The 27,637-nt window shown below is 34.6% G+C and overlaps 1 protein-coding gene across 1 annotated transcript in view; it reads left to right on the top strand.

The window, feature by feature from the left end:
* LARS1 (leucyl-tRNA synthetase 1) overlaps positions 1 to 27,294 on the top strand; it is a 63,760-nt gene extending 36,466 nt beyond the window's left edge. Inside the window, exons 23-32 of the mRNA XM_063084641.1 lie at positions 3,220 to 3,403; positions 4,561 to 4,651; positions 5,498 to 5,638; positions 6,789 to 6,929; positions 7,443 to 7,553; positions 9,691 to 9,801; positions 12,134 to 12,238; positions 13,560 to 13,655; positions 17,648 to 17,780; positions 22,307 to 27,294. Of these exons, the coding sequence (XP_062940711.1) occupies positions 3,220 to 3,403; positions 4,561 to 4,651; positions 5,498 to 5,638; positions 6,789 to 6,929; positions 7,443 to 7,553; positions 9,691 to 9,801; positions 12,134 to 12,238; positions 13,560 to 13,655; positions 17,648 to 17,780; positions 22,307 to 22,512 (1,319 nt within the window). The 3' untranslated portion in view covers positions 22,513 to 27,294. The remainder of the gene's footprint in view (positions 1 to 3,219; positions 3,404 to 4,560; positions 4,652 to 5,497; positions 5,639 to 6,788; positions 6,930 to 7,442; positions 7,554 to 9,690; positions 9,802 to 12,133; positions 12,239 to 13,559; positions 13,656 to 17,647; positions 17,781 to 22,306) is intronic.
* Positions 27,295 to 27,637: the final 343 nt, after the last annotated feature.

Here is a 27,637-nt window from a genome sequence, read left to right as displayed (position 1 = left end):
TAGGCTAGATAGTATATCCATTACCTGAACATTTATCTTTTCTTTGTTATTATTTGAAGTATTATTTGCTTTTGAACAAGTGATACATTCATATGGTTCAAAATTTAGAAGGTATAGAAAAAGCACACGCAATGAAAGTACTCCCTCTCCCTCCTATCCCCTAGCTATCCATTTTCTCTCAGAGACGAAGTTATCAATTTCTTCACCTACTCTCATATACTGCTAGTGGGAATACAAGTTGGTACAATTTTCCTGGAGGCAAATTTGACAATACCTAACAAAACTTACCTTCTTGACCCAACAGTATCATATCTAGGGTTTTACCCTGAAGATACACCTCCAGTAATAAAAATTTATATGTACAGAATTATTCACTGAAGCATTGTTTGTATTTGCAAAATATTAGAATCAGTATAAATGCCTTGTGTATGAGAGTAAGTAAATAAACTATGATACAGCTACATAATGGAGTACTGTGCAGCTGTTAAAAAAAAAACAGTGATGAGAAAGATCTCTATGAACTGATTTAGAGTGATTTCCAGTATATACTTCTTAAATGGGAAAAGCAAAAAAAAAAAAAAGTAAATTGCAAAAGAGTAACTAATGTGTGCATGATCATGTAACAAAGTAGGAGTATAAGAATGTAGATATCTGCTAATTTAAAGAGTACTGGAATGATAAACTAGAAATTAAATTATGGGGAAGGAAGAATGGGAATTGGGTAGTAAGGATAGGGAGGATGCAACACTTCTTTTAGTATACTTTTTTGTATAGCTTTGATTCTTAGAACCATAATGTTTCATGTATCAAAACATAAAATACATAATTAAAATCAACCAGGATGTGGGGGGACTCGGAATGCAAACAGTAATAAATGGACATAACTTTATTGAAAATGAAAGTAGGACTAACTATTGTTAGTCTGTTTCTTACAAGAGATGTAAGCAATACTGAAACTCCTTTATATGTATACTAGGATTGAATAAATAAATAAACATATTGTAGATAATGAGAACTTTTGTCTCAGAGAGCTCACTGTCTAAAAAAGAAGCTATAAAAAGTAAAGGGGCAATGCTAGAATGAACCCTCTGGTGTTTGGCTGGAATTGGTGGTATTGGTATGAGCCCATGATTTTTATTTTGCATACAGGTATATAGATATGAAAATAAACATAGATGTGTGTGTATGTGTGGGTTACTATATGTGCATATATTTCCTTTGTTATGTCTGCTGTGAGAGGGTCCAGGATCAATGACTCCCCAGTCACAGTGAAACACCTGGTGTTCAGATCTTGGTTTTTAAATGCCATTCTCTTTTGTAAAAGGAACTAGGGTCTTAGGAAAAGTGATTAATTTGAGGCCTGGGGTAAAGAAAATATAAGATAAGTGTGGAGCATTTTGTGGTGCCAGAAACTAAGGATGGAGACATGTTGAAAGAATACAGGAATCAATTTGAAGGAGCGCCCAAGCTAGGATAATTTAAGCAACAAAGTAAATAAAGATAGTATTGGGTTATAACCCAATGAATAAAATAAATATCTATAAGTATTGGATTATAACCCAGTGAATAAAATAAGTATCTATGAGTTCATATCTATGAGTTTATATGTTAATAATTGAGTAAATAAACCAATGGGGGAGTAGGGACATCTCTTCCTTTCAATTCCAATTAATAAACGCAGAAGTAGTGAATGAAATATAAAATCATTATTAGGCAACACCATAGTAATAATTGTTACAGGCAAGAGCCACCAATGGTTGCTAGAATCACAGGCAAAAGTTTCAGAAGAAACAGGATGCTTGCATATTCTCAGAGTATTTCTTCCAAGATATTTATTAATCACAAAGGGAAGAATAGTAACTTTATAGTGGAGAAACTTGGCAGATACTGCTTAGCCAGTAGTTAAGTGATCTAGATTAGCATCACCAGTAATAATAAGTCATATCTGTATTATGTACCTCCCTGTTATGATATGCTGAGAAGGACACAACATCTCTTTTGTGGTATTCTTGCCAAAGGTTTGTAGTCTCAGTCTAATCATGAGGAAACATCAGACAAAACCAAATTGGGAGCAAGACTATCAAATACTAATTAGTATTCATCAAAAATGTCAAGGCCATGAAGGACAAGGAAAGAGTGAGAAACTGTTAGAGATTTGAAGAGAACAATGGGACACAACAATTAAATGTGATGTAGGATTCTGGATTGGATCCTGGAACAGAAAAAGGCTATTAGAAGAAACACTAGTAAAATTTGTATAAGGTCTATAGTTTGGTTAATAGTATTGTATTAAGTTAACTTTCTGGTTTTGATACTATGGTAAATGTAAGTTGTTAACATTAGGGAAGCCAGGTGAGTGATATACATTTATTCTCTATATTGCTTTTGTAACCTTTCTGTAAGTGTAAAATTATTTTAAAATAAAAAGCTAAAAAATGTTCTCAGCTTTTTAGAGGTATTTAATGCATATGTAACTTAGTGTTATATGTTCTCATCTTCCCTCTTTAAGACACAGAAGTTCTGCACTTTGCCTTTTTCACTCAACAGTTCATACTTGACGTCACTCCATATTGTTACATAAGAGTTTCCTCATTTTTTTCCCTTTTTTTTGGAGCTATGTTATGTTCCATTCTGCGGTTTATATAGTTTATATAATTATACCTTATTGGTGGACATTTTTTCCCCAGTACTTTAGAATGGAAGATTTTGGTAGTATGAAGAGATGAAAATTGAAAAAGTAAAGTTTTATTACTGGAAAACTTGAAGAGCGTAGTTTTAGGACTGAAAAATTAAATGTGCATTTGTACACATTAGGCACAGTGTGTGTTCTCATGCATTAAAATATCATAATATTTTGCTACCTTTAAATGAGCCTGAGATGTTGATAGGGAAACCACAAAGAAATGTGTATCTATCCCCAGTTTATCATTTTCTTCCTCTGCCTCATTAAAGACCACTTTATCTCATTAATTCAACATGCCTGAAAAGAAACACATATTGATGTTAAGTGTATGAAGATTGATACAGATGGTTCAAATATTTTAATAACTTAGTTAGAGATTTTATTTTTGGTAATTTTTATTTTTGCTGTTATTCAGGGCAGTCCTTTAAAGCATTTGTTATATCTTAATTTATGTGTGGGCAATGTACCCAACTAGACACGGAGTTGATACTCAGTAACTGTATGTTTAATACATTGATTTTTTTTCCTTCTTCCAGGAATGCGCTTGGCTCTAGCTGATGCTGGTGACACTGTTGAGGATGCCAACTTTGTGGAAGCCATGGCAGATGCAGGTATTCTCCGTCTGTACACCTGGGTGGAATGGGTGAAAGAAATGGTTGCCAACCGGGACAGCCTAAGAAGTGGTCCTGCCAGCACTTTCAATGATAGAGTTTTTGCCAGGTAATCTATGGACCCCAACCACTCTGTACTTTAGAATCACTTAGTCCTGGTGCATTTTTAAGTTTTCTTTTTCTTTCCTAAACTAAATTAGATGATAATAAGCAATTACTCATTAACGACTTACTTGTGCCACATACTATGTTAAGTATTTTGCATCTGACTTTAGCTCAAAGCAACCTTACATGATAAAGATATTATTATCTCTATTTTATAGGCAAGGAAACTGAGGCTTAGAAAAACTGAGGATTAGGAAAAAGTATTAAACATTTCAAAGCTAGTAATTGCATACTTGGGATATGAACTTACTTTTGTCTCCAAAGCCTGTTCTCATAACCATTTTACCATGTTGTCTTGCATTAGAGTAGGGCAGAATGGAAAAGTGGATTAAAAGAAAAGGAGAAATGTCCTTTTTTTTTTTTTTCCATTCAAAAGACATTTATCAGTCTCTTTGTGTCAGGAGCCATTCTAAATACTGGTGTTACAAAGATGAATAAGACATGGTCCTTTCTTATTGTCTAGCAGGAGAAATAAACACTTACCCAACTAATTATAAGTACAATAATAGGATAAAGAGAATTCAGAGGAGATGTCATGTGAATTCTGGGTTTCTTTAGAAATAAACAGCATTTTTGCATGGAGAGGAGAAAGCATGTATAAGCCATGGAAAGAGTATGATATTTATTTGAAGTACAGTATGTGGAGGGCAGAGGTAGAAGATGAAACAGCTTGGGGCCAGATTAGACCAAATTAAGTAGGTCCCGAGGTGGTATGAGAATTTTTTTTTCTAATATCCAATATCAGTTATTTAAAATGCAACAATTAAAACCTGGCTACAACCTTAGGTAAGCTATTTTCATATTGCATTTTAGGCTTCATAACAAAAGTTTCTATCAAGGAATTTTTAAACAAGCATCGTTAACTGTGTTATCATAAATAGGAGTCCTGGGCAGTGTCAGATGACAGTACTTACGAGTGGATAGACAATACAGAGACTGCAATAGTCAGTTTTAAGGAACAGAAAGGCGATTTTGTGTTGAGCAGTTTGAAATGTTTCAGGCATTGTTCTTATTTTACTCCTTAATAGTATATGCAGCAGTTTTTTATACCTATATGTAATTGCCTTTAAATTCAGTAACCTTTTTTTCCCTATTCAATAGTGAAATGAATGCTGGAATTATAAAAACAGATCAAAACTATGAAAAGATGATGTTTAAAGAAGCTTTGAAAACAGGGTTTTTTGAGTTTCAGGTAGGCTATTAATTTTGCCATGTGTGAATATAATGTATTTTTCTCATTTTTTCTTCCTGCTTTAATTACTCGTCTAAAGTGTAGACTGAAAATTCTGCCAAGAAATTTTAAAATTCTTCTATAAATTGTGATTTTAAGTAGTTTTTTTGGTACTTTTCTATTATGTCCATTTAATATAAAGAATTCTGCTCCTGGGTAAGCCTTGAATATTAATGAGGAGATTAAATCTAAAAATCAGCCACACTTTCAGGAAACATTTAAAAATTGATAAAACTGAAGGCAACATTGTAATCAATTGCCATTAGTTTGAAAGCAAGTGTTTTCTGAGGTTTTCCACAAGGTGTCAGTATTTCCTCAATTTGGCATTTCAAGTGCTTAAAGTAAAAATGTAGCTTTTCTCAATCAGTTTTGTAAAATATCACACTGGGATTTATAGCACTTGGTTTTCAGAGATGTGGTTAAACAAGGATAAGTGCTAAGCATAGCAATGTGTTGTATTTATAGCCTTTTTGATTTTAAATATTGTTCCTATGTGCTGCTCAGAGCATTCACCATTAGTACACAGTTAAAATTGTTAAACTTTTATGTTTCATTTACAGAATGTCTTTTTAAAAATTTTTTTCTTGGGAATATGTAAAGCTGCAATATCCTTTGGACAAAGATTGATATACACTTACTTGCAAATTCTTAAGAATAAAGTAAAATCTCTATGGTAATTGAATATGGAATTTTAAAAGACTAAAAGCTTAAAAATGCATTAAAACCAAGACACTGAAATTTTTTCCTTTCTTTTTATTTTAAAGAAGTACAGTGAGGGAAATGATAAATAATTTTAAACTTTTTTAGGCTGCAAAAGATAAGTACCGTGAGTTGGCCATAGAGGGGATGCACAGAGAACTTGTGTTCCGGTTTATTGAAGTCCAGACACTTCTCTTGGCTCCATTCTGTCCACATTTGTGTGAGCACATTTGGACACTCCTGGGAAAGGTATCTTTATGCATTTGAAATGTTGTGAGTGGTTTTGATTTTGGCTTCATTAAATAATTGTTGTGATAATATTGTTACTTAAGAGAAAAAGGCTGAAAATGAGTATCTCATGGGCCAACTGGTTAGCTCAGTTGGTTAGAGCGTGGTGCTGATAACACCAAGGTCTGCAGTTTCGATCCCAGTAACTGGCGAGCTGCCAAAAAAAAAGAAAGAATGAAAATAAGTATTTCAGGAATCATGCTGGATTCATCATCATAATTATCACAACAGGTTAAACCAAAGCTACCTCCTATTTTGACAGATACATCATATATAGGCCTTATTTATATACACACAATATTTATATTTTAAAAACGTGATTATATGCATGTTAATCACCTAATTCCTATCTGTTAAGAAGTATTATATACATTAAAATACTTTTAGCCGTACATTTGAATACATGTATAACTAATACTGTTCTTCCAGCTGTTAAAAAGTTGAAAATATTGAGGAAAATATAAACTGCTATGAGCTGCTTATAAACAAAGATAGAAGTGTATATTTGCATAAACAAAGTTAGAAATGTATATTTGCATAAATATTCTTGTTTTATCTAAAACTCCTGGCATATGTAGGACTGCATATTCAGGGATATTATATTAGCCTTCTTACTGTGAAGATAAATTTAATTATTCTCCCAGGCTTGCAGATAAATAGGTTGGCTGGTTTAATAACTTCTTTCCAACCTTATTAGCCAGGCTCTTTTGTATCTTTCAAAGCGTGAACAGTGCAGAAATGTGCTCATGATCTATATACCAAATAGCCATACTTTCAATACTGGATGTATTAATAGGATAAAAACTAAGAGTGTACATAATTTATATAATAACGATTAAATTTAGGCAAATTAGCATTACATAATTTTCTTTGAAAGTGAGCATATGTGTGTGGGTATTAATATGCTTGTACAAGTGGATGCTAATTAAGAATGTAGAGTCAGACTTCACAGCTTGAATTCTAGGGAACATTAGATCAGGGGCTGTGGAAGTGTGCTGTGTGTAGTCAGGTTTGAACTTTGAGCACACAATTACAGATGGTAGCCTTGGTATGAAAATGTAATTAAGAATCATAAAATAGTTATGTAGTCTAACCATTTTTTTTTTTAAAGCCTGATTCAATTATGAACGCTTCATGGCCTGTGGTGGGTCCTGTGGATGAAGCCTTGATACGTTCCTCACAGTATCTCATGGAAGTAGCACATGACCTTAGGCTACGAATCAAGAACTATATGATGCCAACTAAAGGGAAGGTGAAGTCATTTTTTTTTTTTTAAAGATCATTCTTTATAGTTATTGGTCAAATAACATCTAACAGTAACGAAAATTAGGAAGACTTTCATTAAAACATGTAGTGCTGTATTCACTGCCACTACAGTTCTGTAGTGTATATATTTTTTAATATTAAAGTCAGTAGTAGTAGCAGTGTATTTTGGGAGGGTTCATTTTGGCAGTAGTAGTAGTAGTAGTAGTAGTAGTAGCAGTGTATTTTGGGAGGGTTCATTTTGGCAGTAGTAGTAGTAGTAGTAGTAGTAGTAGTAGTAGTAGTAGTAGTAGTAGTAGCAGCAGCAGTGTATTTTGGGAGGGTTCATTTTGGCAGTAGTAGTAGTAGTAGTAACAGTGTATTTTGGGAGGGTTCATTTTGGCAGTAGTAGTAGTAGCAGCAGCAGCAGCAACAGCAGCAGCAGCAGCATATCTTGGGGGAGATTCATTTTTGGTTTATTATAGAAGCGACTAAATGTTTTTTTCTTTTTTCTACCATGTAGAAGACTGACAAGCAACCACCTCAGAAGCCCTCACATTGCACCATCTATGTGGCGAAGAACTATCCACCTTGGCAACATACCACCCTGTTGGTTTTACGTAACCACTTTGAGGTGATGCTCTCAGTAAACTTTTTCCCCCAACAGTGTTAAGTACTGCCTATGTTGTTTTTGTTTTTAGATTACTGCCAATATCTGGGTGAAGGAAGACAGGCAGCTTTGTTTCATTCCCTTTAGGTAGGGAGCATCCTTTGTTATCCTTGGTTGGCTCTTCAGTGGATCCTGAGGGAAAAGCTGCTGTTTTTTTCATCATTTCTGAAATTTTTGTACAGAAGTACACTGGATTTAGTTGTATGTAATTAAGTTGTGTGTAATTTATGTGTAGTAAAATTATGAAGCAAAGGACAGTTGCATTTTGAGTTTGTTGTAACTTGAACAGTGGGGTTCATGTAGCCTTAACCTTATGTTTGAAAAAAATTGAAGCTTAGTTCTTGAGTACTTTAAAAGAAAAATGTTCAGTTTGATAATTAACTGTAGAAATGTAGAGCTAAAATGTGTTTTTTAGCTGTCAGGTAAAGATAGTTTTATTTAAAGGAAGCTCAATATTTAAGCTTAGTTCTAAGTTTTCTTAAAGAAAAAAAGCCATGTTTCTTTTACATTAAAAATATGAAAAAAAGTGTGTGTTGTGGAATATTGGCTTTTTTGCTCGGGTTATTAAAACAATTATTGGTAGACATACACCATTAAGATGCACTTAAAAAAGAGAGAGAGAGAGAAAATAAGGATTATGGTCAAAATGCAAAGCAGTAACGTAAAGGAAAAATCCTTAGCTTTGATTTTCTAGACCTTTATTGGAATTTTGCCTCAGTACTTTTGTTTTTACATTTGTAAAATTTGATGGAAAAAGAGCAAGTGTTTTTGTATTCTTTGTGAATCTACAATTATGGAGAACTGACCTCCACCTTTGTGTGTAATTGAAATAGAATGTATCCTTTAGAATCTGCTTGAAAATTTTGAATTATAGTAAATAAAAGATAAAAGCTACTTTGGTAGGTAGAAAAATGAAACTGTGCCTCAGTGGATTACATATTCATACAAGCAATTTCAAAGAAGCAGTGGAAGAGCCAAATATAGTACGTATTGTCCCAGGCATTAAAAATGCATCACCTTGGTTCTTTTAGAATTTATATTTTTACTTAGTATTAATTGACTATATTTTATATTGTTTCAAAACAATGTGTCATCTTTTGGCATTATCAGCTTTGTTTTAAATTTTTGTTTGTTTTCATCCTGAAGAACTAAATATGAGTTTATAATCAAGAAGAGTGTTCTTATGTTGAATACGGCATCTTTTTGATGATTTAAGGAAAAGGAGTGTTTTCCACCCTTTCCTTTTTCTTTCCTTTTTCTTTTATATGCTTCAGAGGAACACATCGACAAATGGACAAAATATTTTTTCCCATGTACTTTAGTAAAGGTTAGAATGGAAAGTAAATAGATTATTTGAAATCTTACTGTACATTACTTCTCATTTAGATTCATTCCCAACCCTTGGCTTTGATGCTGTGCTTTTACAATAAGGAGACTATGTCGCCCACAATTCCGAAAAGACCACTTACTTTGTTAGTCACTCTATTGACGGGACTGTTGATGTTTGCAGAAATAAATTTAAGTTCATTCAACACATTTGGGACTGTACGCATATTAGTGGTAAATGATACATACAGGAATTTACTTTTGAGTAGATAGAAATGATACTGTTTTTAACAGGTCGATAACTAGGAATTCTTTTTTTCACATGTGTGATAATTTATAAGGAAGAGTGTTCAAAAGCAGACATCATATAAATCTTATATGATAGTTGTATAGTTTTTTAATATGACTAATGAAATGTTTTTACAAGTTTGAAGACAAACATGATCTTTATAAGACCATATCAGTTTCTTACCTGGTAACATCTAATGTTAGAATCCTGAAGGTGGTATTATTGTAAGGGAAGACTAAATATCCAGCAAAATGCACCTGATTTTCTCCTTTAAACTAAAAAATATGTCTTCTGAATGAATGCATTGCTCATTGAACTCTCACTTTCCATGATACTAGGGGGGCTGCACACTCTTCTGCTGTTCTCTAGCAGACTGGTAGAGGCCACAATTCTGTGTCTGGCAGACTTACGACAGGCACATGTATTATCCTGTATCATCTTTAAAATATTTTTCTCTGCATTCCTCTTTCTTCTCCCTTTTTTTAGGCGAATAGTGGAAAATTGCCCGACAACAAAGTCATTGCTAGTGAACTAGGCAATTTGCCAGAATTGAAGAAATATATGAAAAAAGTGATGCCGTTTGTTGCCACGATTAAGGTAAGCTGTGGACTTTGTGTAGCTGTGACTGCATGAGTAATGGTCAGATAGGATAGTAGAGGGAGAGGGGAAAGCCTTGGGCACAGTCTCCCCCCAGAGCTAAAATAGTATTTTTCAATCAGTGGTTGTGAGAAATAAACTATTAGATTTTGGGTTTACCTGTAGAATTGCTGAGTACATGAAAATATGTATTGTATAAGAAATGTTGGTTTAGAATAGCTGCACTGAATTACTTCCTAGATGTTCTACCTTCCCTTCATTTCAGTTTGGGGAGGAAGCATATTCTTTTGGCTTACATTAGGGTATTTTTACTAAATCCTATTACCAAGAGTCTACATTTGTAAAAGTTTAGCTTAGTTTGATAAACATTGGTTATAGTGGTTAGACCAGGATTTCTCATCAGTGACTCTATTGATATTTTGGGCTGGATAGTTCTTTGTTGTGGGGGCCGTCCTGTGCACCGAAGGATGTTTAGCAGCATCCCTAGCTTCTACCCACAAGATGCCAATAGAACTCCCTTCCCCCCAAGTTAGGACAACCAAAAATATCTCCAGACATTGTCAAATGTCCCCTGGGGGCAAAACCCCCCCACTCTTCTACTCCCGCTACTGAGAACCACTGGGTTAGACACTTAGTTTTCTTCATATAAGTAACTTATCTATTGAATTTCTTGACAAAGAGAAACCAAAAGAAGACCATATATTATTTAAGATCTCAGGCGATAGGGTCAGACAAGTCTTGGTTCAAATCCTGTGTATCTGTCTCTTCTTAGTTTTGAGACCTTAGACAAATCACTTAGATTTTGAGGACCACAAGGTTTTTCTTCTATAAAATGAAAATACTAGAGAATCTACTTTTTAGGATTGCTGTGAGGAGTAAGTTAAGTAACACACTTAAGACACTTAAATAGTGTCTGTCAAGAAGTAGGCTCAGTAAATGCTATTCAAAAATGTAAATCAATGTCTTCCAGCCTGCTAGGCACATAGTGGGTACTCTAGAACTTAATTTTTGTGTCGTCTTGGCTGCAGATGCCTGATGGAGACCAGTACTCTTACCTTCTCCAATATTAGAACAGATGGGTATTTTGGGGAAAGCCTTTGAATTCTTCTAGACAAAAGTCACTATCTGAGCCTCAGGGTATTTGAAATTTCAGAAATAATTTAGAATCCTGGGTTGACCTATGTCACTCAAATTGTATTATTTGTGCTGGCATGCCCATAGTTCATTGGTTCCGTAATTGCTAGTACCTTTGGTCATAATGCCAGATCCATTGTTAACATATGTATCCAACAAAATGTCCCATTGGTGGTTGCAAAGGCAATTTATTTTGATGACATGCTTTAGGAGAATCCAGTGAAACTAATTTGAAAGGTAGTTATATATATGATGATATTAGATTCAAGCGTTGGCTTCTTTAGGATCTTATTTAAATTTGAAAAACCAGTGTTAGACTGTTCAAGTGGTAATTTTTTTTTTTTTTAAATAATATTGGTCGTTTGCCAGGCAAATGTATGGTTTTGCAAACTTTGAAAGTGATTGATAATCTGGGAATAAGAAAATGGCCTAGCACTTTTTTTTATGGAAAAAGAAACAGAACTTGGGTGGTAAACTAAAATACTGAATGGCAGAAATAATGTCAGGTCATTTTCAAGTATGTATATCCTGTTCTAGACAGTTAGCTAAATCTGTACATATGAACTTGGATCTCTAAGGTTACATTTTGAGCAGCAAACATTTAATGTTCAAGAAAATTTGGAATAAGAAATTGTTTTTTGCATGCCATAGGATTATCTAAGCACTCATATAGTATGACTTTTCCTTTTTTTCTTTAAACTTTGCAGAAGTATCTTCGGGAAGTTTTTGTTTGGTTGTTATTAATTCACTATTCTTAATTCACTATTCTTTGAAACAGCTTTAACAAGGTGGTATCTCAGAAAGTTTAATATTGTTTTAATTACCTGAAGAGGTATTTTACACATTTGATTTCTTGTCTCAAACTGAATGAATTCTTTGGGCTTGCATATTAAGTCAGTCTAAATAAATAATGTTAACCGTATTTATTTTACAAATCTGAAGACCTTGTGCCTTCCAGTCTTTTCAGTACTGCCTTAATCTTATCATACTTTAAATGATAATTATTCTGAGCTAGTCTAGTAATTTCATTAAGAAGCAAAGATAGATAAGAGAAACCATGAGTCCAAGGCCTTTCCTTTAACTATTGAAATTTAAAGATTTTATCAGTTGGGAGAAGAATGATTGCTTTGGAGGAAATATATTTTTTTCAACATATTCTTAAGGTGATTTTGTTTTTTAAAACCAATTTGGCTATTAGGAAAATCTGGAGAAGATGGGGCCTCGTGTTCTGGATTTGCAGTTGGAATTTGATGAACAGGCAGTGCTTATGGAGAATATAGTCTACCTGACTAATTCCCTTGAGGTAAGAGGGCCAGGGATTGTAATAACTAGTCAACCATAGCAAACCATACTCAGTTCTTTTATTTTATAATAAACCTTTTTATAAACTTCATCTTCTATGTTTAGTACTTTTGCCAAATATATAAGTCAAAAGTATTTTTGGAGAGAAAGAGAACAGGTGGGTATAAAAGTTGCAGGAAGGAAAAATGATCTGTTGTTTTATTTATCATTTATCCCATACATAAAAGACTAACTGTTCATGTCGCACACTTCCTCCCAAATTATCTCTTAAGACATTGAGGAGAGACCTTATTCAAATGCTTTCAAAGTCTTTCATATTATAGAGCACTCTGAATTGTTTCTTTTTCCTTCTGCCTTTCAGACCTTGGATTCATAGAATTGTATTATTTGTAACCTGTGGTTCATGATATATTGTCATTGGTCCATGCCTGGCCCTGTTTTTTGTTTTTTTTTAATTAATAATATAATGAACATCCATGAATCTACTTACCCAATCCAAGAACTAGAACAGTACCGATAGCTTTCATATATATGGAAGTTTCTCCCCATCCTGTCTTTCTGCCCTAGTCACAACTTTATATATAGATTCTAAATATGCTGTCTCAGACAACTTAGGCAGATGGAAAAATAATTTGCTGTAGAAAACTGTGTTAGAGGACTCAAAAAATGGTTCTAGTGATAACGACACTAATGTAAAAATTACAGGCTTAGAGTTTGAATAAAATTATTTCATGAAATGGAGGTGGAAGAAAATTATTTCTAAGTAAGCATTTTATCTTAAATGAGTTAATGAAATTAATAAATATTATTAGTAGACATCTATTTTATGTGTATCCCTAAATGTTCATATATATTTATGTATTAAAAAACTCTTCTTGGATCTTTTCACTTGGACATTGGGGCCACACCCTAGGGTTTTCTTACATTCGGGCATATGCAGTATGTTACATTTCTGAGCTTTTCTTCCATTTATTTAAGTGGGAGCCTTTTATTTTCAAATGATATATTTCTGAACTTTTATTTGTCTAAGCAGAAACCTTTTATGCTGATTTCTGTTTTCTCATATACAACAGACAGGTGCCAAATTTCATTATAGAAAATGGTAAACACTATATGAATAACAATACTATGAGGCTTCTAAAATGAGTGTTAAATAACTGATTACAGATTTCATTTAACATTTATATGGAAAATAGTAAAATTGCACAGACCATTTCATGTTAAGTGGAGAACCTAGTTTTTCTCTTGGTGAAATGAGATGGTGATTAATTTCAGTCATGTTAAGGGATATTAATGATTTCCATTTTTCCCCCTCTATTTAGCTAGAAAACATAGAAGTCAAGTTTGCCTCTGAAGCAGAAGATAAAGTCAGGGAAGACTGCTGTCCTGGGAAACCACTTAATGTTTTTAGAACAGAAGTAAGTTGAAGGAGTCTCACTGAATCATTGCATTTTAGAGCTAGAAGAGACCTTAGAGATCATTATATCTAAACCCATCATTTTAAAGATGGAAGGAAGTAAAGTCCAGAGAAATTAAGTGATTGGTTTCTTCTAGGAGACATGGTTTGTTAGAAATGGAAAAAATTGGATTTGAGGTGTCCTAACTCCCTGGTTGGTGCAATACTCACTTTTTCCTTACTTTACTATTATGGATGGTGTCAGATGTTATTTGTGAGTTTTAAAAATAAAAATAAGATATTCAAAACCTGGTTTTTATTAAAAAATATAGTGGTAGTTGAAACGAAAGACCTTTTTAAGCATGAAAAGGAGTTTTTAGGCTTCAGATGAGTCTTGGTTTGAATGTCATTCAAAGCTTTTTGGTTTTAGATATAAACCAGATTGATGCATCATCTTAAGTTATGCTGGAGTTGCTTTTTTTTCCCCACTGATTATTTGACCATTATTGGTGAATAGATAGGTTTTGGAGGTTTTAGAGATTCTATTTATTTAGTTTCAAAGAATCCGTTTAGATTGGCATTGTTTGACAAAGTTCAGTGGACTGCAATTTTGAGAGTCCATAAAATGCCCTACTTTTCTTGATAAACAGAGGACTTAGATATCTTACTTTTAACACATTTAATTGAAAACCAGTTAATTGTGGTAACAGAAAAAGCCTATTTTGAAAGAGTAAGGTAATCCTGACCATGGAGACCTCTTGAATTTATCATCATACAATGAATATTTTCATTACATTAAGTTTGGTGGCTTGTAATAGTACAGTTATTTGGGCAATTGATATAGGTATAGGCATACCTCATTTTATTGCTCTTCACTTTATTGCACTTAGCTTTATTGTGCTTTTCAGATACTGCATTGTTTTACAAATTAAAAGTTTGTGGCAACCCTGTGTAGTCTATCAGCACAATTTTTCTACAGTATGTATTTGCTTTGTGTCTTTGCGTCACATTTTGGTAATTCTCACAATACTTTAAACTTCTTCATTATTGTTATATTTGTTATGGTGATCTGTGATCAGTGACCTTTCATGTTACTATTGTCGTTTTGGGGCCCCACAAACTATGCCCATAATAAGACAATGAGCTTAATCTATAAATGTTGTGGGTGTTCTTACTGCTCCACTGAGCAGCCATTCCCCCATCTCTCTTCCTCTCCTTGGACCTCCCTATTCCCTGAGACACAACAATATTGAAATTAATAATTTTGCAATGGCTTCTAAGTGTTCAAGTGAAAGGGAGAGTCACACATCTCTCATTTTAAATCAAAAGCTCAAAATGAATAAACTTAATGAGGAAGGCACATTGAAAGCTGAGATACACTGAAAGCTGGGCCTCTTTTGACAAACAGTTAGCCAAGTTGTGAATGCAAAGGATACATTATTGAAGGAAATTAAAAGTTCTCCTCCAGTTTGTACCCTAATGATTAGAAAGTGGAACATTCTTATTGCTGATATGGAGAAGGTTTTAGTGGTCTGGGTAGAAGATCAAACCAGCTAAAACATTCCCTTAAGCCAAAGCCTAATACAGAGCAAGGCCCCAACTCTCTTCAATTTTATGAAGTCTAAGAAAGGTGAGGAAGCTGCAGAAGAAAAGTTTGATGCTAGCAGAGTTGGTTGGTTCATGAGGTTTAAAGAAAGGAGCAGCAAGTGCTGATGTAGATAGAGGTTTGCAGTAAGTTATCCAGAAGTTCTAGCTTAGATAATTGATGATGGTGGCTACACTAAACAACAGCTTTTCAATGTAAATAAAACAGCCTTCTGTTGGAAGAAGATGCCATCTAGGACTTTCATAGCTAGAGAAGAAAAGTCAATGCCTGGGTTCAAAGCTTCAAAGGACAAGTTGACTCTCGTTAGGAGCTAATGCAGCTGGTGATTTTAAGTTGAATCCAGTGCTCATTTACTATTACAAAATCCTATGGATCTTAAGAATTATGTTGAATTTACTATGCCTGTGCTCTGGAAATGGAACAACAAAATCTGGATAACAGCACATCTGTTTACAGCATGGTTTACTGAATATTTTAAGTCCAGTTTTGAGACTTACCAATCAGCAGAAATGATTCCTTTCAGAATATTGCTATTCATTGGCATTGCACATGGTCACCCAAGAGCTCTGATGGAGATGGACAAGGAGATTAATGTTGTTTTCATGCCTGCTAACAACATCCATTCTACAGCTCATGGATCAAGGAGTTATTTTTGACTTTCAAGTCTTATTATTTAAGAAATACATTTCATAAGTTGTTAGCTGCCATAGATAGTGATTCCTCCGATAGATCCGAGCAAAGTAAATTGAAAACCTTCTGGAAAGGATTCACCATTCTAGGTACCCTTTAAGAATAATGGGAAGAGCTGGAGCTGGAGTCAGAAGCCCCCAGTGTCCTGTGACTGGGGCTGAGCACCTTGGCCCCGCCCCCACCCCAACCACAACCAAGTGGCTAGGGAGCCAGCCTTGGGCCAGCCCTGTCCCCCTTTCCCCCTTCCCTGCCCCCACAATACCTTGGAATATACTTAATAATAAAAAAAAAAAAAATGGGAAGAGGTCAAAATGTCAACATTAATAGGAGTTTGGAAGAAGTTGATTCCAGTCCTTACATGACTTTGAGGGGTTCAAGACTTCAGTAGAGGAAGTAACTATAGATGTGGAAGAAATAGCAAGAAAACTAGAATTAGAAGTGGAGCCTGAAGGTGTGACTGAATTGCTTGCAATCTCATGATAAAACTTGAACTGGTGAGGAGTTGCTTCTTATGGATGAGCAAAGAAAGTTATTTCTTGAGATGGAATCTACTTCTGGTAAAGATGCTATGAGCATTGTTGCAATGACAACAAAGGATTTAGAATATTACATAAACTTAGTTGATAAAACAGTAGCAGGGTTTGAGAGGATTGACTCCAATTTTAGAGGAAGGCTTACTGTGCGTAAAATGTTATTAAACAGCTTCACATACTGCACAGAAAGCTTTGGTGAAAGGCAGAATCAACAGATGTTGCAAACGTCACTGTTGTTTTTGCCATGGCCACCCCAGCCTTTAGCAACCACCACCCTGATCATTTAGTAGCTGTCAACAGCAAGGCAAGACCCTCCACCACCAAAAAGATTATGACTTGAGGAAGGCTCAGATCATTAGCATTTTTTAGCTATATTTTTTAATTAAGGTATATATATATTTTTAGGCATAATGCTATTATTGCACACTTAATAGACTACAGTATAGCGTAAACATAACTTTTACATGCACTGGGAAACCAAGAAATTTGTGCGACTCTCTTTATAGCAGTCATCTGGAATTAAACCTACAGTATCTCCGAGGTATGCCTGTATATGAAATAGTGTTCCCTATACAAATATATTTCAAGCCACTTTCAAGTATTCCATTGAGATACTTTGTATTTAAGTCTTTCACAAGACTCAGTTGACTTTTTTCCATTTAAAATAAAAAACAAGGTCCTTAACTATATAGCTTCTATAATGTAGGAGGTAGTATGGCCTAGAATTGAGTCTAATCCTGGCCCTGCCACCTACTAGCTATGTGATCTTGGGTTAATTTCTTAATCTTTCTGGTTCTCAGCTTCTAATTTGTAAAAAGAGATCCAAAGGAACTGCCTTTCAGGATATAGAACTAATGTCTGTAAAGTGCATATAGCACAGAGCCAGATACATAGTAGAAATTCGATGAATGATGAAGGTTGTGGAAAAGAAAATGTAATTTTTGTTATTATCCGTCATCAGTATTGATATATGTAGTTGTAGTCATTTTTACTTAGGCATTTGGTCATAAGCATGAGCTTGTAGAGCTTTTCTTTCATATTTGAGTATGCCTTGGTCATGATTTTAGAATACCAGAATTAGATCTGTCTTTCATTGGGCATTAAAAATGTAGCAGAGTTTCCCCCTCACTCAGCAATATTCAAGTTTGATTTCCTCTAACAGTTATTTTCTCTTTATTTTTCTAGCCTGGTGTGTCAGTTTCCCTACTGAATCCCCAGCCATCCAATGGCCATTTCTCAACCAAAATCGAAATCAGGCAGGGAGATAGCTGTGATTCCATAATCAGGCGTTTAATGAAAATTGATCGAGGAATCAAAGGTAAATGGTTTCCTTGAATCTCTCATTTGGCAGTAGCTTGTGGATTTGATGATTTCTAAGCAGAGGGGAGAAAGAAAAGTAAATGGCTTGATTAGGGACAGCTGTGTAATATTGTGGAAAGAGTATTGGGCCCAGAGTCAGGAAACCTATATTCTGTTTGGGACTCTGTGGCTAGGTAGCTTCATGACTTTGCCTTGCCACTTACGCTATAAACTGATTTATGTTTTAGTAAAATGAGGACACTGAATTTAGATATTTTTCCAAGACTCTGTCTAGCTTTCAAATTTTAACAAGCGGTTTCTGTCTTTCAGAGATATTTGGAATTAAGGAACACATACCCATAATATTCTAAACTAATCTGCCCAGCTGGGTCTGTTCCTGGGGAAGGAAGAGAAAACAGAGTAAAAGTTATTGAGTGTCTGCTATGTATTAGCTATTTAATACTTTTACAACCCTATAAGGTAGAGGGTACTCTTATTCCCCTTTGACAGATGATGAAATGGAGCCTTAGAAAGGCTAAATAACTTGCAAAGTTCATTCGGCTAGTAAATCCTGGAGCTGTAATCCAAATCAGGTTGTTTGACTCCAAAGTTCATATTCTTTCTTCTAAACCATGTGCCTCCAGGCAAAATATGTAAATAATCTTAATTTCTAATCAAGATTAAGTTTACACTTCTGTGATTTGATACATGTAATAATTTATGGCTTCTTTTTTCATCACCCAGCCAGGTCCTAGGCTGAGCAGAGTGTGAAAGGAATATGTCTGTGTGTTTTTCTTCTGAATTATGAACACAAGTTAATGTTGAGATTCTCTATTTTGCATTATCTCTTCTCTTTTTGATAGTAACCAAAAGTTAATTGGGGGCCGAGCCCGTGGCGCACTCGGTAGAGTGCTGCGCTGGGAGCGCGGTGGCGCTCCCGCTGCGGGTTCGGATCCTATATAGGAATGACCAGTGCACTCACTGGCTGAGTGCCGGTCATGAAAAAAATGACAAAAAAAAAAACAAAAAACAAAAGTTAATTGGGCCGCTTTCCATTAGTATAAAAGTTTTCTGAAAAGATTTGTAAATCCCAGACAGTGACCTAATTTATGGTGCTATATTCAGGGTAGTAATATTCCATTAAATTAGAACACATTTTGAAAAAGCTCTTTGGAATTCATTCTACCTATTATTTTGTGTTCTCTTGAAATTATTCATCTCCCTTCTGTGGACATTTATTGAGAGACTACCCTGTGTAGTGTAGTAGAGACAACTGTGTATATAGACACTCCTATGTATGTACTGGGGGTTTGGGGAATTCACAAAGTACTATTCATTAAGAGCTACATACATCTAATGAAGGGGTAGGAGACTTAGTTATTGAAGCACATATCATAATCTACGGAGAAACTGCTGAGTGCAATAAGAAAGGTACAGATAAAATGCACAGCACAGAGGAATGTGAGATTATTCCTATTTGTGGTGATCAGGGATGGATTTATGGAGAAAATATTCTGTAGATGGGGCCTTGAAAATTATAAATGTGAAGGTAAGGGGGAAAGTGTGTTCTAGGAGGAGGGAAACACCAATTACTTGTTTCACTGTATACAGAGCATCATCACTAGCAATATACTAGGGTCAGAGATTTTATTTATAGACATTTTTTAATTGTGGTAAGATATACATAACATAAAATTTACCATTGTAGTCATTTTTAAGTTTACAGTTTAGTGGCAGTAAGTACATTCACATTGTTGTGCAGCCATTAACACCATCTGTCTGTCGAACTTAGTCATCCTTCCAGACTGAAATCCTGTACCCATTAAAGAATAACTCCCCATTCTACCTCCCCTTAGTCCCTGGCAACTACTGTTCTACTTTCTGCCTCTGTGTATTTGACTATTCTAGGTACCTCAAATACCTGGAATCATAAAATATTCGTCCTTTTGTGTCTAGCTTATTTCGCTTAACAAAATGTCTTCAAGGTTCATCCATGTTGTTATAGACATTTATCATGTTCCTTCAATAAACTAGGTACCATACACTGATAGCTCCATGCTGAGAACCTATAGGCCACAAGAAGCAGAACTTGAAAATTTGGAAATATGAACGTGTAGGAAGCCATTTTGTGACTCGCCATTTGGTTGTTTTGTATTGCATATATTCAATCATGAGAAGATTTTTTAGTAGGAAGAACTCTTAGTCTTGAAAAACACTACAATGAAGAAAATAGATATTTGTGTGGACCCACTGGATAGAGTTATATAAGTTTGTATACATGAGAGTTTGTATTCCTATATTGAAAATTATATAATGTTAAATCTGCCTCCCTTTAAAGTTAACCGAGATACAGCACTGCCTAGGTTCTTTACAATTGTACTAAAATTTGTTTTCTATCTCATGTCTTTTCTCACTGAGCCTCTGGCATAATTCTTATCTCTCTTGTCATACTAGCTGTGAATAATATTATCAAAATGTTTTAAGTTTGGTGTTGGTGGCTTTGTAAATTTTCTAAAATAGCAACATTAGGTGCAGTTTGAAATTTATATTCCTAAAAGTGTCTAAGGAAGAGATCTAACCTTGATAGTTTTCCAAAAGCCCGCAGTATGCTTTGATATCTAAGGGGGTTGTGAATATTGACTATATGAGATAAAAAAGGAGTTAAGTTCAATAGCATAGTTCTTGGTTTATCTGCTGCAATAGCCAGCAAGTCATTTAATTAGTGTCAATTGTATTGTGAATGATTATGATCTAGGTCCAGGAGGAACTGGACTAAAAGCATCATTTTACTTCATAAAGGCCACTGAGCAACTATTTGTTGATAATGACTTTAAGTCACTCACAACCCATGCCACATATGAACTAATAACTTGGAGGTGAAAGACTCCATTTCACATTATCAATCCCTAGGGACTTTGAATCACTCTCATCTTTTCTCTAAGGGCCTTAAAACTTGTGTAGTTGCAGACTCTAATTTCAACATTTTCAATGATAAGTGAGGTCTGGGATAAGAAAAGAGTAGAACCACTAAGAAGGCTCCAAGAATTTATTGGCACTTATGAACTACATGGAGAAACATCAAAGCAAATGTGTTTTGTAACTTAGAAGCCTGATTGATATTAAGGTTTTTTTGAAATAGTTTGATTTAGAATTGCTTGGAATGATGAGGGAGGTCTGTTTCAGAGAGAGAGATGAGGTGGGCACGGGGTGCAGATCTGCAGTAAAAGGCCTTATGCATAAAATCTGCTGGAAGAACTTGTCACTGCTTCCATAGCAAAATATTTGGTACCCATAATGTGCAAGTTGAATTGCAATAGCTATTAAAATGAATTGTATTCTTCCCCAAAATAAGGTCATGGCTGTCTTGAAGACTGTGCTTGCTCCTTTCTCATTTTAATTTCAGGGCTCATGTGCTATGTTTGGGAATAGATTGTATATGGTCTCCGCAAAGACTCTCCAAAGACTCTGAGGCAGGATTTGTTTTCATGGTAGTTGCAAGTAATTGCTCTATAAGCTCCAAGATCCCTTCTCTAAACTTGCAGTTCTTCAGTCTTTGTTTCCCAAAGTGAAAATGCCTGGCATAGCTGCCAACTGCATTAATGTCTCCTTTTATCTCTTATTCCTCTCACGCTAAGCTTCGTACTCTCAAGGCAACAGAAGGGAGTGTAGCTCACGGACCACCCAGCGATCTGTTTTAGAAAGGGTGGGAAGTAATTTAGAAAATATCTTCTATTTTTGTGGATCAGGTTATGCATAACTAGCCATGCTACACTTAGAATGAGATATAAACCCAGAATCAGCATTATGAAGTCATTTATGGTGTTTTTCCACCACATGAAATAAATTAGTTCAAGGGACAAGTGCTTTTTTTTTTTTTTGCTTGGAGCCATCTTATTAATTTTCATAAGAGCAGATCAGGAAAATCTCAGGCAGGTAGGTATAGGAGCTTATCTTAAAGCTCAAAATTTTAAAAGCTGGGCCCTTTCCCTTTGCCCAACCCCTCTTTCCTTGTCTCTCACCAACTTGTTAATACAAACACTTTCATCTTTTGAGTGAAACAAGAAACTGGTAATGCTGCTCCTTAGAGGAGTAATTATTTCTCCAAAAGTATCTCCAAGAAAAAAAAGCTACAATTCTTGCAGGTTTAATATATTCCAGGAAGCAGAACAACAAAGAAGTAAATTTTAAACTTTTCGATATTCTGAAGAATGCTTAATTGAAGCATATAAAAAGAGATTTGAGAGATCATATAGGATAATGCTCAAAAATACGCTCAGTTCTTTTTCCCTCTTAGTTTATAATTCTGGGAGATGTGTTATACAGAATCTCTGACAGTCTTTGATTTGGGTAAAAGCTAAAAGGGGATGAAGATTTGTTAGATTTTAGCTTTGCTCCTGAGATTGGGTCCTATTTAATAACCTGATGAAAATATTTTTGTTTCGATATAGAACCAGTATGTTAAAAATGTGAATTATCAGACTCATTCATGGGTTTGAGTCAGTGACTGTAATTAAATGCTTACATTGATAATCTCTTTTGCTGTAGACCTTTCCAAAGTGAAACTGATGAGATTTGATGATCCACTGTTGGGGCCTCGGCGAGTTCCTGTCCTGGGAAAAGAGCACACTGAGAAGACCCCCATTTCTGAGCATGCTGTTTTCCACGTGGATCTCATGAGCAAGAAAATTCATCTCACTGAAAATGGGCTGCGGGCAGATATTGGCGATACAATTATCTATCTGGTTCATTAAATTCATGAAGATTTATCCTGGTTTCTAGGGATACTACCACTCTGATGTGTTTACTGACCGGCTATGAGAACCTTAGCGGGACCTAAATAGATTTCATTTCTAACCATCACATTCTGCATGTAATCATAATCATACCAAGTCATCTTTGATTCCTTGACCTAATAAATCTTTACCGCCTTCTTTGGGCCTCTAAGAGAAATGGTTTGTCCCATACTTTTTTTTTTTTTTAAACAAATTATTGCTATTTCTCAGAAGCTTCTAGTTTTTAAGATTAACACAAAAGTGTCAGTATGCTTCTTTTATGAGGTGTACTTTATACTGTTTATGAAGTCTAAGGAGTATGTAATAGCTTTTTATACTACATCCATTTATGGCATTAGCTGTGTTTCTTCTTTAAAAAGAAAAAATAGTGAATTAAACATCTAGTTCTGTTTTTTTAAGAAAGGAACTCTCATGATGATTTAAAAGAACAAGTGAGAATATTTTGACTTGACTATGATTATTAAGTATTTTTTATGAAGAACAAATAGGTCTTGCATTTTATAAGATGTCTTAAAGCTTTAATATATTCAATTAACAACCAGTAATGTTTTTTCAAGGCTAATATCAATGGTTTATAAGCAGTTTAGTTCATCTACACTAAATTTAGGAATTTTAAAAGAGAATTTTTTTTCCCTAAAAATCTACATTTACCAAATTTGTCTTGAGTTCAATAGTACTTAAAGATTAGGCTAACTGTATTGCAGATTTATTCTTTTATTCTTGCGGGAATGTCTTTTGATATTGTCTGTGCCATCTGCCTTCATATGAGGAAAAAAATGTAAGGCATTGACTAGCAAAGGAGAAAAACATTTCTATTTTTAATGGGGTCAGTATGGGAAAAGACCAACTTTGTAACCCTCCGGAATCTGAATTTTTTTTGCTTTCCCCACTGGCAACTTAGGAAGGGGAAGGGAACAGAATTCTAAATTTGAGGTCGTGTAAACAGATTTTATTGAGTTTCCTTATTTTGCTCTCTACGATTCAAAATTACTAGGCCTAGATCAGTGCTTTATCATAAATTTATCAAAGCAAATCATAGAATGTTAGAACTGAAAGATCCTTTAGAAATCGTCAAGTGAAAATCATCATTTATCTGCTAGGGGCAGGCAGTATATAGTATAGTGGGGTAAGATTACATGCTCTGAACTCAGAGTAGCTAGGTTAGATTTCTAGTTCTTCCATCTGCTACTTGGATGATCTTGGTCAATTACTTAGAGCCTCAGTTTTTTCATCTATAAAATGAACTAATAATGGTACCTACTTTGTAGGCTTATTGTGAAATGTTTAGACAAATTGATCTAGGAAGATCACAGTGCCTGGCAAGTAGTAAGCCTTCAGTAATGTGACCAGTGATGATGAAGAATAAGAATAATGTACCAGGGTATTTTGGCATAAAATTATTGTAGGCTATAGTAATGTTCTTTGTATTGGTTTCTTTGGGGCAACTGTTTTTTTATTTGCACTCCTTTAGATTCTTTTGCTATTGTTCAGTCTGCATAGCATTAGTTGCTCCTCAAATCAAGTAGTGTGTCCTGATGCCTAAACACAAACCTACTTATGTGTAACTTAGGCAAAGTAAATGATTTGTACTTGGCCAAAAAAAAAAAAAGAAATTTTTTTTTTTTTTTTTGAAAGATGACCGGTAAGGGGATCTCAACCCTTGGCTTGGTGTTGTCAGCACCACGCTCAACCAGTGAGCCAACCGGCCATCCCTATATAGGATCCGAACCCGGGGCCTTGGTGTTCTCAGCACCACACTCTCCCGAGTGAGCCACGGGCCGGCCCAAAAAAGAAAATTTTAATTCTGTGAGTGATTGTGCCCATTTTATTAAATGAACCTATGAACCTTTGTGAGTTGGGATTCATGGGTCCTCTTTCCTCAGTCTCAATTCCTGTGTGTCTCTCTTAGAATGAGCTTTTCTTGCTAGGCTGAGTACGCTTCTTGTGTTTAAAGATGCATAAATTTAGAAGGCCTCTAAGCATAAGCCCATTACTTCATCTGATACTCAACTGAAGATACAGCAATTAGTTGAAATGCTGAAGGAAAAACAGTCTTCAGTGGACCTATTTGGTAGTATGTTAGTGCCTTCCTAAAGAATTTTAACCGTTTTTAAGTTGTGAAATATAATGTTCACAAACAAAAAGTGAATAACAAAATGTATGTAATATACACACACAAAAATGAATTCTCTCCTCCCAACAAAAGAATTTATCAGTAAAACAAGCACCTGTGTAATCACCAACCAGTCAGGAAATTGCAAAATGCCAGCACTGCAGAAGCTTGCCTTCTGCCTTCTCTCTGTCACTAGAGTTAAGCTTTATGGCACCATATATGGTCAGTTTTTATTAAAGTTCCATGTGAGCTTAAAAAGAATGTGTATTCTGCAGTTGTAGAGTTCTGTATATGTCCATTAGGTTAGTGTTGCAAATTGAATTGTTCAAATCTATGTCCTTATTGTTTTGTGTAACACTTTATTTCAACAAATTTTAAGCCTACAGAAAATCTGAAAGAATTGGCCAATAAACATTCATATACCTGTTACCTAGATTTAGCAATTATTCATATATATTTTTTTTTATTTATGGAAAAGTTGCATTTATAGTACAGAGAGTTCCTGTACACCTTTCACCCAGTTTCCCCTTTTAACATCTTATATAACCTTGGTTCAGTTGTGAAAACTAAGAAACTAACATTGGTATATTACTATTAAGTAAACTATAGACTTTATTCATATTTCACCAGTTTTTCTACTAATGTCATTTTACTATTACAGGATGCTATCCATGATACCTCACTGCATTTAGAGTTTACTTTTTAAAAATTCTGAATCATTTGACAGTAAGTTATAGACACCATGACACTGCACCTTTCAGTACTTTAGCATGTAGCTCCTAAGAACTAGGACATTCCCCTGTATAATCACAATCTCATTATTATGCCAAAAAGTTTAACATGATACAATAATATTAGGTAATAAGCTTTCCTAATAAAATTGGAGTAATAAAATTTCCCCAATGTCTCATCAGTGATAACTTTTTTTTTAAAAACCCTCAAGGATCCAATCAAAGATCAAGCATTACATTGTGTGGTCGTATTTGTTGACCTTTAAACTAGGACAGTTTCTCTGCTTCCTATTCTTTTCCTTTTTGGTCTTTCATGAGGGGAACAATTTTGAGTACTTTAAGCCAGTTGTTTGTAGGATGGCTCATAATCTGGATTTGTCTGTTTTCTCAGGGTTAGAATCAGATTTGAAAGTCTTGACAAGAGTACTACATAGGTGATATTTCATAATGCATCATATCGGAATTAATACATTGTGAGTTTGTCCCATTATTGGTGATGATGAGTTTGATCACTTGGTTAAATTGGTATCTTCATATTTCTCCACTGAAAAGATATCCTCTTCCTTTTGATAATTAATAAGTAGTCTGTGAGGTGATATTTTGAAACTTAGTGAATATCTTGTTGCTATGGTCTGAACGTTTTTGTCCCTGCCAAAATTCATGTTGAAACCTAACCCCCATGGTAATGGGGACTTTGGGAGCTGATTAGATTATGAGGCTACTTCCTCGTGAATGGGATTAGTGCCCTTATAAAAGAGGCTTAAGGCAGCCTTTTTGCTCTTCTGCCATGTGAGGAAACCTAGAAGGCACCATCTATGAGGAATGGGCCTTCACCAGATGTAGATTCTGCTGGTGCCTTGATCTTGGACTTCCCAGCCTCCAGAACTGTGAGCAGTAAATTTCTATTTATAAATTACTGAATCTAGGGTGTTTTGTTAATAGCAGCCCAAATGGATAAGACGCCTGTTTACTAGGAAACTTTTGCCAAGTGTTAGCATTCGTGGATAATTTTTCTGTCAGTTATTACATTGGCAGTTGTAATATGGTGAGTTCATAAAAGATGATAAAATTATCATTTCTCCTACATTTATTAGGTATTATTCTTCTGTAAAGAAAAGGTCTCTTTGCTTCCAGTTTTTTTTTTTTTTTTTTCCATCATTTTTACAAATTGCTGTGGATCCTTTTTTTCATATGCTGGTACTATCCATTACTGTTATCATTCTTTGAATGCCCTTGTTTCCTACGTTAACTAGTGGATTAAAGCTGGCTCTTGTGTCTTTTGATGACTCCCCATCGATCTTGGAGCATTTCTTTGCTTAATGGCACAAGAGGTTCCCAGCTTACCTTACATTTTTGTGTTCCAGAATTAGAATCTATCTTTCCTTCAAGGAGCTCTGCTTCATTTTAATGGAGAATGGTATTAAGAAACTAAAATCCAGGTGTTTTATGTGTTTATTGCTACTATGACATTGGTTTTCAGGCCCTTCCAGGGAACGGAGCTAAGAAATGTATATATATTTGAAATCATAATCTTATTTAATACTACAGAATTTTCTTGCCTTCTTTCCTTATATGTTTATATTTCCCTTCTCACACAGCGAGAACTCTGGTTCTCAAGAACCTCAGTATATTTTACTCATTTGGCCTATTGGTAATTTCAGAATTACCAATCTACTACTAACTACTACTAACAACAAATATACTAATTGGAGTTCAGTATTTTTTTTCTGCAGTTTTTGTGTCCTTAGATCATATTTTGCTAAGGGGTATAGTCAGAGCACTGTATTCAAATATTTCTTGAATTAATTCCTGTTTGTTTGTGGTTTCTTAAATAAAGAAATGTTTCTTGAATTCTTTTCTGTATGTTGTTCAAATATAGAGTTACTTCACATTCAATTTTATTGTTTGCTTTTTTTTCTTTTTATTTATATTTTGAATAAATAAAATACATGGTTCGAAAGTGAAAATCATATACATTCAGATAATTCTTACTCTCTTACATCACATTCCCACTCTGCCTTTATAGCTAACCATTGTTACTAGTTGCTGGGTTATCTTTTCTGTGTTTCTTTTTCTAAATCTAGGCAAATATTTACATGTACTTTAATTTCTCCTTTCTTATGCAAAAAGCATGATATATCTATAGAATTATATATATAATTATTTTACCCTTCACTTCTTATAGTTGGCAACATAGCCTGTATATTTTTCCACTTTGGTTGTAGAGATGTTTTTCTTT

The sequence above is a fragment of the Cynocephalus volans genome, chromosome 2, assembly GCF_027409185.1.
Source record: "Cynocephalus volans isolate mCynVol1 chromosome 2, mCynVol1.pri, whole genome shotgun sequence".
In the NCBI taxonomy this organism is placed as follows: Eukaryota; Metazoa; Chordata; class Mammalia; order Dermoptera; family Cynocephalidae; genus Cynocephalus; species Cynocephalus volans.
The sequence above is the reverse complement of the archived record's forward strand: the minus strand, read 5'-3'. Positions and strand labels throughout refer to the sequence as shown.